We start from the raw sequence: 13,412 nt of genomic DNA on the forward strand, positions 1-13,412 counted from the left end.
TGCGTATTTGATCAAAACTCCACTGCTGAACAAGTCACTAAGATAATTTAAACGAAATAGCAAAAGAGAAGATATTTTCTTCTCTTTGCGGGGGGCATGTATAAACCACCTATTTTGTGCTATTTAAACCTACTGGCCAACATTTAAGAGTAAGCTATGGACGGCCCTGCAGAATGAATTGCTGGAAGCTTTCTCAGCTGCTCTGGAGATTGCAGAGGTGTCATCTGAACTGGAGAAACTGTATCAACAACTTGATGATCTTAATTAAACCTTCTATTACATGCTGCAGTTTCAAATAGGATGATCTTTTTTACCCAGTTTTTGCTGATACACTGTATGTACTGACACACACTTACCTGATTGAAGATGTCCGGTCAGGAGGAGGTCTGCCCACTAATCCTATATAAAAGCAAAGGCTTACAAGGCTCTGTGAGGGCTTCACTAACAAACACCTTATTTTGTCCCATTGGTCAGAGAAAGGATGATCTATTGGAAATAGCAAACCCATAATTACAAACCTTAAGAAATGAAGTTGCTATATAGGTAGAAATGTTTTCGTATTTGTGCTATGGAATTCTCTAACCTTAGAGATAATAAAGACATTATGATTTGATTAGGAGAAGGTAAAATTATCCTTACCAGGATACCAAAGGCTGAAAAAGATATCTAAAGAAACAGGTATTGCTTTTCTAAATAGTGCTTTTTGTGCATGTTCATCCATTATTATATCAAAATCTCATTTCTAACTACAGAGGATGCTGATTTATAAGTTCATTACCATATTTGCTTTTCTTCATTAGTAAAATGACATATATAATTTAGGTCATGTTTAATATCAAAATTTATAGCTATAAAATACTTAATTCAAGACCTCTTTTAGGCCTGTTTTAAACTTGGAAGGTCTTTTGACCTGAATTTGGTGGGACACCTGTATAACTGATAAACATGGGCAAAATTTCTGGGAGTGGCTAGGTTGGTCAGTCTTCCTCTAGATTTCACAAGAGGAACTGATAACACAAAGGCTCAAATGTCTTTGTGTTAACTTTGCTGGAAAAGTTACCCTCAAGAACCAGAAGGATGAGATTCTTAATAAATGATAAAATAAGGGACGCCTGGGTGGCTCAGTCGGTTAAGCGTCTGCCTTTGGCTTAGATCATGATCCCAGGGCCCTGAGATCAAGTCCCGCATCGGGCTCCTTGCTCAGCGGGCTCCTCGCTCAGCGGGGAGCTTGTGCTTCTCCCTGTTCCTGCCGTTCCCCCTGCTTGTGCGTGCTGACAAATCAAATCTTTAAATTAAAAAAAAAAAAATTTCACTAGCAGTAATGTTTTAATTGACAGTCTTCTTTGTCCACTAAAATGAATTGATCACATGTGGACTAATGCTTTTGTTAGGACAGTACAGTGCATGTTTTGGAATTTGCTGTTTTGAGAATATGAAATGAAAATGAATCAAAGTACACACCTAAACATATTACACTATATATTAACTAAGTAGAATTTAAGTAATTTGGAGAGAAAAAAAGAACAGACCCTTGCATACTAATGCAAGACCTACAAGGAATACAGTTTAAAAATAAAGGAAGCGGGGTGCCTGGGTGGCTCCGTCAGTTGAGTGTCCAACTCTTGATTTGGGCTCAGGTCATGATCTCAGGGTCATGGGATTGCATTCTGTGTTGGAATCAGAGTCTGCTTGGGATTCTCTCCCTCTGCCCCTCTCCCCACACGCTCACTCGCTCTCTCGCTCTCTAAAAAAAAAAAAATCTTTTAAAAAGCAGAAATACATTTTTACCTGTAGAACTTACAGGAATTGGGTAAACGTGGTTTTCTAGCAGAATTTTTAATCTGTTCAATTTAGCATCATTGGAAACATGAAAGTAGAAATTTAGACAGTAACATAAGCCAGCCAGGGGAGACACCTCTTCTTTTTACTGATCCTCTGGTGTATTTATTGAATCAGTGAATGAGACCATCACTACACATACCAGAAACAGGTGCTTGTCCTCAGCACACCAATCAACTTAACTGGATATGTCATCTAAGTCCATAAAACATTTCACTGCCAATCTTTTAAACATACAGGCTTAAAGGCTTCATCAGTTTTTGATTTGTATGGTAAATCTCTGTTCTTAGCCATCCAGGGAATGTGGAACTCAGTTGAATTTAAATAAATAACCTAGGAGAGAGAAAGTGGAATTTAAATAATGACACATTTAAAAGGAACTATTTTACAGCATTCTTAAAGTCTTAAAACTAAATTTTCCACCAAAAAAGATTTTGGTAAAACATTTCAATATAGATAGCTGTAATTTTCTGTGATGATCTAGACCTTGGAATTCATCTAAGGTGTCCTTTTGCCCAGAATGAGAAGTGAATAAACTAAGGGTTGTCAGGGTGAGGGAGCTGGAGGAATGGAAGAGTTGGGCCAGAAAAACTCTTGTTTTTGCATATAGAATACTGGGTATTATTGTGCAAGAATGAGTGAACCAGAGCTAGCAATCCACACGATCTTGACTTCCCATGTCCCAGTGGTCATATTACATAAAATCTGTTATTTATTTTTTCAAGATTTTATTTTTAAGTAATCTCTACACCCAGTGTGGGACTCAAACTTAAAACCCTGAGATCAATAGTTGCATCCTCTACCAACTGAGCCAGCCAAGTGCCCCAAATCTATTTTCTTAATCATAATATTAAACTGAAAAAGTTCTCATCAAGAAATGAAGCTTCAATTTAAACATTACTTTTGTGAAGGTATGAGTATATACTGAAGATCTTTTTACAATTCATTATTCATGCAGTGAGTCTCATTAAAATGATTAGTATGCTTGCTAGTTTCTACCAAAAACAAAACCTAGGGGCACCTGGGTGGCTCAGTCGTTAAGCGTCTGCCTTCGGCTCAGGTCATGATCCCAGGGTCCTGGGATCGAGCCCCACGTCGGGCTCCCTGCTCTGCGGGAAGCCTGCTTCTCCCTCTCCCACTCCCCCTGCTTGTGTTCCTGCTCTCACTATGTCTCTCTGTCAAATAAATAAATAAAATCTTAAAAAAAAACCCCAAAACCTAGTATTACAAAAGAGCCCACCGTGGGATCAGATTACAGAATAGCTATTCTTAATACTGTATTTGTTAAATCTACTTTTATTCTTCTCCCTCATTTTTATCACAGATATTTAAATAAGGATCTTTACCTTGGAAGCCTCATGGTACAAGGTATAGCTCTCACATTCTTCAAGGAATTTTCAAAATACTTCCACCACTTGATGTATGATTAACTGAATTTTTCTAACTATAGATTAGCAAAAAGTACTCTGGACACAGAATGATTAGACAAGCCACAGACTGGCTAAAAACCAGAATACTTGAATCTGACAGGATTTGTATTCAAAAAAATATAAAGTACTCCTACAACTTAGTATGATAAACACACTTAAAAATGGGCAAATACACTAAATAAAAACCCTATTTTGAAATAAATACTAAAAGATTTCTAAACACAAGTTACTTTATAAGAAAACCTGTGATTTAAAAAAAAAAGAAAACCTGTGATGTGAACTTTTGCAGGGGTGTGGGTAACTAGCTGATTATTTCAGGTGGATCCTGTTCCTCAGTGGCATGTTCTGGAAATAAAGTAACCATCCAAGAGGACAGTTACTTCACAAAGTACATTTTTTGTTATTATTAGTTAAAGGTTCCAGGATCAACATAAGGATAAGCAAGGAATTCTCCTAGTTTGTTGCCTTCTGAATCATAGTGGAGCATCCGAAAGCAAACATCACAAAAGAAACATGGGTCCTCTGGTGCAAAACTGTCATTGTTTGTCACCCATCTGTAATTAAAAAAAAGATGTACATCATTACAATCAACTTTCTCAAGCTTTAATGTGTTATGACCTGTAGTAATGTGTAAACATAACATTCCCACTATTGTCTTACCATCCTATCTTAATATACCATAATCCTTTATAGAATTTTGTGTGTGTATATAGATAGATACAGACATATCACTACCAATACTCTGCAGGGCAAAAGGGCAACTAACAGAAACCCTGCAGAATGCTGTTTCTCTGAAAGACTTCTTAAAGGTAAGTAGAGAAAAATGTAAATCCATACGTGAAAGCATTCTGCACTTTTGATATGACTTACCTATCCTCTAAGTAACTGTTAAAATGTAATAGGCCATCTTGAAAAACCATAATATTATTAGATGCTACAGACCTGATGAACTTTTGTGTAACTTATCTTTTTAACTGGTAAATTAGTCCTGGCTAATTTGAAAACTCCAGGTGTTTTATCTAGAATTCAGGATAAAATGTTATAGAGCGTATACAAATGGGAATATGGGCAACAATCAACTGATACTTTTGTTTTTTGGCCTGAGATGTTACTGGTTTCGGGAAGATCAAAGACTGGTTTTCAGTCTATTTGAATCTGCATCTCATGGTCTATTTTAACATTCCCTGGTTTCCAGTTTGATAACTGATTTATCATGTTTTCCTACTTACCATTTAGAAAAGCCTATTGGGGGGGGCGGGGAGAACGCCCCCCCTCAAAATCTGATAAACAATTATTCTCTTTTCCTTTGAATTTTTTGACTCTGATCCACAGTTAAACTGTGTGAAGTATCACATAAAGTAAAAAATTTTATGGAACCATATTTTGACCTCATTATACATATATTGAATGCTGTGTTATTTTTACATGGAGGAGCCGTGGATGAAGCTGATTTTGTAAAGCTGCAGAGAAAAAGATGACATGGCTCCCTGATGACACTAAGTATTTATTGACTCATCCAAAGTCTGACCCAGTTCTGGACTTCCACTATATAGAATTCATTTCCTTACTGTTTAAATGTAACCTACTTTGCAGCACTTAACTACTAGATAAAACCATTTCTATTATTTATACCCCCAAAGTTTAAGTTCTCAGATTCAAATCAAAATAGGAAACACTGAAATACCAAAAATCGAAAGTATTTCACTATTGAAAACCAGTAATTCTTGAAGAAAGAAATACGTATCACTTACCTGGCTGTGTACATTTTACAAACAAAACATTTTCTGGTCCACAGCCAATGCTTCTTGATAAGAAGGGGATAAAGTGTCCTATCCAAGCAGTCATCACAATGTGCAAGCCTTTTGTACATGAGACGTAAACGAAGATATTAAAATGCAAATTGTTAAAAAATGCAAATTGTGGTCTGTAAAGAAATATATCTGTACCTCAACATTAAGAACATAGTAGGTATATTTTTCAATTTTTTTCTTATGAAAGACTTAGGTATAAAATCACTTGTTCCACTAGGTCTGACCTGTGTTCTACAAAAACACTCTCCTAAAGATCATTTGGGATTAAACAATGTTTTCTTTCCTATGAAACTTCCCAAAGCATTTTATGGTAATGTGTTCTGTGACTCTCTAAGAGGGAGATCTGCATACAGCAGATCTTGAATGTATTCCATCAGAGAGTCCTTGCTTTACTCAACACTTAATACCTTCTTATGAAACATAGTTTGAGCAACTATTTTATCTATTTGGTTATGTGTCATGTGGCTCTTGTTTACCATCCTCTTTATTAAAATCTAAATCGTACTCCTGGTATAATGTGAACTGATAGAGGACTCCAGTTTTAGGTGTCAGAATTCGTAAATTGTAAATGGAAGTCAGTCTCTACTATGCGACTGATCAGCTGACTGGGTGTGAGTAAATTCCTTAACCATGCTGGACCTTAGATTCTTCATCCAAAAAATGAAGGGACTACACCAGAGTGTTCTAAAGGTCCATGACCATTTTAAAATTTGATTCTTACTTTTTGTCCTTTAGTAAGAAAGGGTAGCAATAACTTCGTTATCAGAAAATGATTAATAAAACTTGTAAGCTTACCAACTATTACTAGTTTTTTTTAAAGATTTTATTTATTTATTTGACAGAGAGATAGTGAGAGCAGGAACACAAGCAGGGGGAGTGGGAGAGGGAGAAGCAGGCTTCCCGCGGAGCAGGGAGCCCGATGCGGGGCTTGATCCCAGGACCCTGGAATCCCGACCTGAGCTGAAGGCAGACGCTTAACGACTGAGCCACCCAGGCACCCCAACTTACCAACTATCAGACTATGGAATGGCACTGAATGATTAAGTCCACCTAGAAGATAAAAATGACTTGTAGTCTAAGGGTGCCTGGGTGGCTCAGTGGATTCAGCGTCTGCCTTCGGCTCAGGTCGTGATCCCAGGGTCCTGGGATCAAGCCCTGCTGAGCAGGGAGCCTGCTTCTCCCTCTGCCTCTGCCCCTCCCCCCTGCTCATGTGCCCGCTCTCTCTCAAATAAGTAAAATCTTTTGTAAAAAATGACTTGTAGTCCAAATTACATTTAAAAATTCTTTAAAGGGCGCCCGCCTGATTCAGGCAGTAGAGCATGTGACTCTTGGTCTTGGGGGTTGTGGGTTCAAGCCCCACACTGGGTGTAGGGACTGCTTAAAAATAAAATCTTTTAAAAACTGAAACTAAAAAATCTTTTTAAAAAGCTAAAACTAAAAATTCCTTAGGAACATCCCACGCTGCAAATGTTTAATAAGCGTCATTTTCCCACGTTGCCTTGAGTTTAAGGACTGACACTGCAGTATGGTAAGAAATGTTAAACTAAAATCAGAGGAAAGTGGTTTGTCTTCCATCTTATGCTAATTCTCAGGCACGTTCCCCTCAGGGAAAGAGCAGGCAGAATAGCTTATATAAAATTATCAAAGAAATATATCTAATTTTAAGTCCTACAAAACAGGTTTATGAGCTCTCCTGACCCCCTGGCCCTTTGCTTCAGCAAATCTTCCCTAAGGGCCACTGTTTCGCGTACTTAACTGTTTCTTTTAAATTTACCTCCTCAAGGGGCGCCTGGGTGGCTCAGTTGGTTAAGCGACTGCCTTCGGCTCAGGTCATGATCCTGGAGTCCCGGGATCGAGTCCCAAATCGGGCTCCCTGCTCAGCAGGGAGTCTGCTTCTCCCTCTGAACCTCCCCCTTCTCATGTGCTCTCTCTCTCTCAAATAAATAAATAAAATCTTTAAATAAATAAATAAATAAATAAATAAAATAAATTTACCTCCTCAACATCTGTCTACAGAACCAAAATAACTTTGATTAAATATTTAATGTTTACATGATGCCAAATTAGTATTACTACTTACACCTGAACTCCACAACTGACTGCAGATTCCTTTTACTGTGTAACACACGGTTTTCTAGCTACGAGCCAGAGGCTGCCAGCTAACGACTTCTCTCAGGTTCGCATCTGCTTAGGTTGCAGCGTGTACCTGTTGCTAATTTAGTTCTGTACTTCCCGACAGAATGAGAAGCATGCTCTCCGAGTGTTTATGCACCAGCGGGACGCCTGGCAGCAGTTCTAGACATCTTCCTGAGTTCTCTGCTGTGCTCCCGTCTCGAGACAAATCGCCTTAGATGGCCATCATGCTGGGATTTCCCTTTATCAGCATTCTCTCTTCTGCTTTGCAGTCATGGTTTTTTTTCTTTTCTTTTTAAGATTTTACTTATTTGTCAGAGAAAGAGAGCACAAGCAGGGACAGCAGTTGGCAGAGGGAGAAGCAGACTCCCTGTTAAGCAAGGAACCCGACTCAGGGCTCCATCCCAGGACCCTGGGATCATGACCTGAGCCAAAGGCAGACGCTTAACTGACTGAGCCACCCAGGCGCCCCTGCATTCCTGTTTTTCTATTTCAAGGTTTCCTAAGCAGAAAGTGTGAAGTCCTTCCTCGGGAAACCTCCTGAGAATAAGTGCATGCCAGGCAGAATTTTGGAGACTGGTCACTAAGATCCAAGAAAAGTGGAGGCAGGGACTTTCCGAAGGCATCAGTTCCTACTACTGGTATAATAAAAAGCCTGGGTGTATCACTACTCCATAAAAAAAAAAAAAAAAACACATAAAAATGGTCTCTTGGAATTAAAGCAGGGATGGAATAGGGCTTATTCCTATATATTGATCCTTCACAAATTGAGATTTCCTAAATAAGGAAGAGCCTTACGAGAAAGACACCCAAGCTATACAAAATTATGACAAAATCTCATTTAAACTAGTCCTTCTCACTTTATACTTGATGAAAGCATTAAGACTTCACATTTGTCAAATACTAGAATGACCCTTCTCTTCCCCCAGTTCCCTTTGATCTCCTTAAAATTCTGGCAGAGACAAGAAACCTAGATACATAGTTGCAAACTGGCTAAGCAAAGGCATGATAGGTTATACAAAGTGATCTCCAAAGCGGATGGCTACTGCCTGCCTGATCTACAAATGGAGACATTTACAGATTTTTAACCCTCTAATAAAGTATTTCTATCATAGATACTCCCCCAAATAAAGACAGAATATAAACGGATGGCGAGTTGGTCAGTCCATGGAGAGCAAACATGATTTTGCCGCTCCCAAGCCAAGCTGCAGGCATTCCAAGAGGAATACTTTTATTCCTCTAATTGAAAACAAAACCAAACTGCCTGTGCTTTTATACTGTGAAATAAAGAAAAGGAAAACAGAACAAATACCATGTTCTGAGTGCTGCCACTTACCTTATGTCAGTAATGACAACAACGTGCTCACAGTCTCCCTGGTGACAATATAAGTAAGGAAAACCCAGTTTAATATACAGGTCGTTGAAGGTGAAATCTTCCATTTTAGCGGTCTGAAATTTTCCATAGCCTCTGTCATGGGACTCTGACCATTCAATGATAGTTCTGAAGGGGGGGAAAAGACAAGGGCAGTTCGTTATGCCACAAAAACCTAAAAATGACAGAAAACGGTTTGTGACTGCAAGTATCACTCAATGTAACTGGACAGTTGCCACCTTGAGGAGACAATCTTAGTGGCTGACACAGGTAGAAACTAAGAACTCTGAATGTGTCTTTATCCATTATTCTCTAATGGATAAAGTGTGGTTCTGGAAGTCAAGGTGATCTTTGTGATTAAATGTCATTTGCCCTTTTAAACTCCTATTCTCTCATAAATGACCAGTATTCCAAAGGCTACATGATGTGTTTTATCACTTCAGACTGAATGGAAAATGTAGAACAATGACATTCGCCTCATTCTGTTCTGGAAGAGTTATTTTTTTCCCCCAAATTATTAATGTTAACATGTAATAGGATTAAATTAGTTAATATTTAAAATATTTCTTAGTTTCAACTTCTAATATGGTAAATACTGATAGCTAAAGCCCACATAATCATAAAGTCCTTTAGACTCCTCAATTATAGTATAAAGGAATGCGGAAAGCAGCAAGTTTGAGAACTGCTACATTAGAATACAGATACAAATGGCTAAAATGAAAGAGAATGTATATAAACACCCAGAAACGATATACATATATATTCGAGTTGCTAAGACACTGATAGTAAAAGTATGGGCTAATTAACATGACTATGAGCTATAGATTTTTCATGTTATATACTTAACCATATATTTAACATACTCATCTAGGGCAAACAACAGTATATACTGGACAAGCAGAAAAAAACAGTAAGATTAATTTACTGCTATCACCTAAATATGAAAGAGACTAATAACGTGTTTAAGTGGGATTTAAAGTTTCTTAGATGTATCTATGGCTCAATACAAGATCTGCTAGAATTTTTTTTTTTTTTAAAGTAGGCTCCACACCCAACATGGGGCTCAAGCTCACGACCCCCGAGATCAAGAGTTGCTACGGACTGAGCCAGCCAAGTGCCCCAAGATTTGCTGGAATTTCTAAGACAGTAGATAACACAAAGATTTTGAAATAGTCTGTAGATCTTTGATAGGAAAATTTTCTTTCTGAAGTAAAAATTTTGATTAACTTAATAATACCTAGGCCAACCAGATGAAATAACTGAATATACTTTAAAAACTGATATTTCTGACCCCAAAACAAACAAAATAATTCCTTAGCAAAGACCCTTAACAGACCAGTAATAGGATTTGTGGGGATCTCACTATTTCAAGAACTAGAAACAGGAAAAACTGAGAAGATTTTTGAAAACTGTACCTGCTCAAATCTCTGCACTCGGGGTATCTTTTATCATTGTAAAATGTCCCTTCAAAATAAAAGAAGGCTGATTTGTACAGGTCCTATAAGGAAATAGATGGCATTGAAAGAGAGTCTTCTATTAATAATTAGGAAAGTGCTACCAATTCAAAATCTATAGGTCATAAAACCACACTAATATGCTTTACAGTAACTTTATGGAACCTCACAAAATATGCTCAGCTCATTAATTTGTTTACTATTTAATGAGAACCTCCTATGTGACAAGTTTTATGCTATTTACCAGGGATGAAAGTGTAAACATCTGATCCTTGCTGCCATTTTCAATGTTATCCTATTGCTGTTTTAATCACTAGGTCTGATTTAAATTCGTGTATTCTGAGACTTGTGAAAGGAACCTAATTAGAAATGAAATAAACAATATTATTTTATTATATGAATACACAGCAGTGAGTTATTTTGGATACTAGAAGTAAAAACCAAAAGTCACATCTTTGATAGTTCCCCAGCGATAGGTGATTACAGAGTTATGTTTTTCTGTTATTTTTTAGTATTTTCAGCATACTTTTAAAAAAAGATTATTTATTTGAGAAACAGAGATAGCAAGAGAGAGCATGAGCAGGGAGAGGGAGAAGCAGAAGTCCCTCCTGAGCAGGGAGCCCGATGTGGGGCTTGATCCCAGGACCCTGGGATCATGACTTGAGCCGAAGGCAGACACCTAACCAAGTGAGCTACCCAGGTACCCCTCAGTGTACTTTTTTTTTTTTAAGATTATTTATTTGAGAGAGAGCACAAGCGGGAGGGGCAGAAGGAGAGAGACTCTCCAACAGGCTCCACACTGAGCGTGGAGACCAATGCTGGGCTCGATCCCACGGCCCTGAGATCACTATCTGAAACCAAGATTAGGATACTCAACCAACTGCGCCATCCAGGTGCCCTCAGTGTACTTTTATAAAAATTCTCCCTTCAAATTTTCAATAATTCTTAGGCAGAATTTGAGTATCTATTCTTACTCAAGCAGTCCTTTTTTTTTTTTTTAAGATTTTATTTATTTGAGAGAGAGAGCATGAGCAGGGTGAAGGGCAGAGGGAGAAGCAGGCTCCCCGCTGAGCAGGGAGCCCGATGTGGGACTCAATCCCAGGACTTCGGGATCATGACCTCAGCCGAAGACAGACACTTAACGACTGAGCCACCAAGGCGTCCCCTTACTCAAGCAGTCTTGCCCCAGAGGACCAGAGTAGTCACACAACTGGTCTGAACCATCGTCAGGTTTCTTAACTTTCAGGCTACCAGACTTTCCAGAGGCGTGTCTCTTGATCCTCACTGCATAACAGAATCCTAGAAACACCAAAAGACCAATGTCTCACCTCAGAGCCACTGAATGAGAATCTCTCAGGATGTGGCCCAGGCACTAATGTTTCCCCAAGCTCCCCAGGAGATTCAAATGGGCAAGCAGTGCTGAGAAGCACTCTGTTAGACTTGCTCTTCACAATACCCTCACAATCAGAGCCCTGGGGGAGAGTCAGAAGACCTGTGTTCTTTTCCTTAATCTATATATAAGTATTCCTCAGACTTTGGATTCCTCACGGGTGTATCTGTCACACTATCTTACAGGACTGTAAAACCCCAAAGCACCGTATGAACTATGAAACATCTGTAAGTTTCAGGTATTAAAAAAATCTTACTCTAAAATAACCAAATGTATCTCCTTCGAAGCTTCTATTTTTCTTTCTTCATTCCCTCATTTACTTATTATCGGGCAATGGCATCAGACACCCTTATGAGACTAGCTGTGCTGTTTCTCGTTGGGCCGTCCCTCAATTTCCCTGACCCTGTTTCTTCATGTAACATAGGAATAAAGCCATTACCTCCTTCCCAGGTACCTGTAGAGACAAAAGGATAACATGTACCAGAATGCCATATCTAGCTGCTATTAACACAAAAACTGCCACTATACTTCTGGACACTCAAAGAGGTAAGCTAGGATCTAAAATAAAGGTTCTGAAAGGATACTACCTTATTTTGGAAATAAAAACAAAATTCTTCTACAGGGCGCCTGGGTGGCTCAGTCGTTAAGCGTCTGCCTTCGGCTCGGGTCAGTATCCCAGGGTCCTGGGATCAAGTCCCACATCTGGCTCCCTGCTCGGCGGGAAGCCTGCTTCTCCCTCTCCCACTCCCCCTGCTTGTGTTTCTGCTCTCGCTATCTGTCTCTGTGTCAAATAAATAAATAAAATCTTTAAAAAAAAAAAATGCTTCTACAGAACTTGAGGTGATTTAGGCAACTTAATGCTTTTGGTTGGCATAATTATTTAGAAGGGGTACTGTTTTGCATCTAAATCCGAAGTCATCCATTAGTAACTTTTCCTTGTGTCAGTATACAAATAGAACAGAAGATGTGAGCAATCTCAAAACCAGGTAATTTTGATTTTCAGTGGCAACCAGAGATCCTCACTACTAGTTTCCCTATTTTGTCAGCTATTTTAGCTGACCAACTCTGGGGAGGGGAGGATTGTCAACCAAAATGGAAAACCTAGTGTAAGAAGTTACTTCTGTTATGTACCTAATGTAGCCCCAGAGTCTACTGGTACTATTTCCACTTTATAAACAAAGTAACTATCGAGAACTAACAGGATCATGTGAACAAAGTCATTTATATATAATTTTAGGCATCAGTAGTTTGTTCTCTTGTTAACATTCAAATCAGCTATATTAGAATTTCAGAAATAGGGCGCCTGGGTGGCTCAGTTGGTTGAGCGTCTGCCTTTGGCTTGGGTCGTGATCCCAGGGTCCCGGGATGGAGTCCCGCATTGGGCTCCCTGCTCAGCGGGGGAGTCTGCTTCTCCCTCTCCCTCCACCCCTCCCCACAGCTTCTGCCCTTTCTCTCTCTCTCTTAAATAAATAAATAAAATCTTAAAAAAAATTTTTTCAGAAGTATTCCTAGGATCTGCTGTGAGAAAATGGTAATGGGAGAGATGCTGAAGAAGCTCTTTGTCTTACACCAGGGCTTTATTTATAATAAGTAACAGCAATATGTGCCAAGTATTTTTTTAAGTTCCTCTAAGCAAGACCCTTAAGAGATTATTGACAAAAAAGAAAAAAAAAAAACGAATCTGAGTAATGTTAAAAGTAGACCACATATTAAAATGTGAGGGGTCATTAAAAAAACAAAACAAAACAAAAAAACAACACTTGAGTAGAAAATACTGGCCTGATCTTATACATATATTTAAAAAAAAAAAATGCACTCCGGGCGCCTGGGTGGCTCAGTTGGTTAAGCGACTGCCTTCGGCTCAGGTCATGATCCTGGAGTCCCTGGATCGAGTCCCGCATCGGGCTCCCTGCTCGGCAGGGAGTCTGCTTCTCCCTCTGACCCTCTCCCCTCTCATGTGCTCTCTTCCTCATTCTCTCTCTC

At 38.9% G+C, this 13,412-nt stretch overlaps 1 protein-coding gene across 1 annotated transcript in view; it reads right to left on the bottom strand.

The window, feature by feature from the left end:
- Positions 1-1,918: 1,918 nt before the first annotated feature.
- SNAPC3 (small nuclear RNA activating complex polypeptide 3) overlaps positions 1,919-13,412 on the bottom strand; it is a 43,332-nt gene continuing 31,838 nt past the window's right edge. The window contains exons 6-10 of the mRNA XM_034987961.1: positions 10,001-10,083; positions 8,550-8,714; positions 5,021-5,128; positions 3,186-3,823; positions 1,919-2,172 (exon numbers count right to left, since the gene is read on the bottom strand). Of these exons, the coding sequence (XP_034843852.1) occupies positions 3,676-3,823; positions 5,021-5,128; positions 8,550-8,714; positions 10,001-10,083 (504 nt within the window). The 3' untranslated portion in view covers positions 1,919-2,172; positions 3,186-3,675. The remainder of the gene's footprint in view (positions 2,173-3,185; positions 3,824-5,020; positions 5,129-8,549; positions 8,715-10,000; positions 10,084-13,412) is intronic.

Source organism: Mirounga leonina, unplaced genomic scaffold (assembly GCF_011800145.1).
Source record: "Mirounga leonina isolate KUSES-001 unplaced genomic scaffold, KU_Mleo_1.0 Mir_447, whole genome shotgun sequence".
NCBI lineage: Eukaryota > Metazoa > Chordata > Mammalia > Carnivora > Phocidae > Mirounga > Mirounga leonina.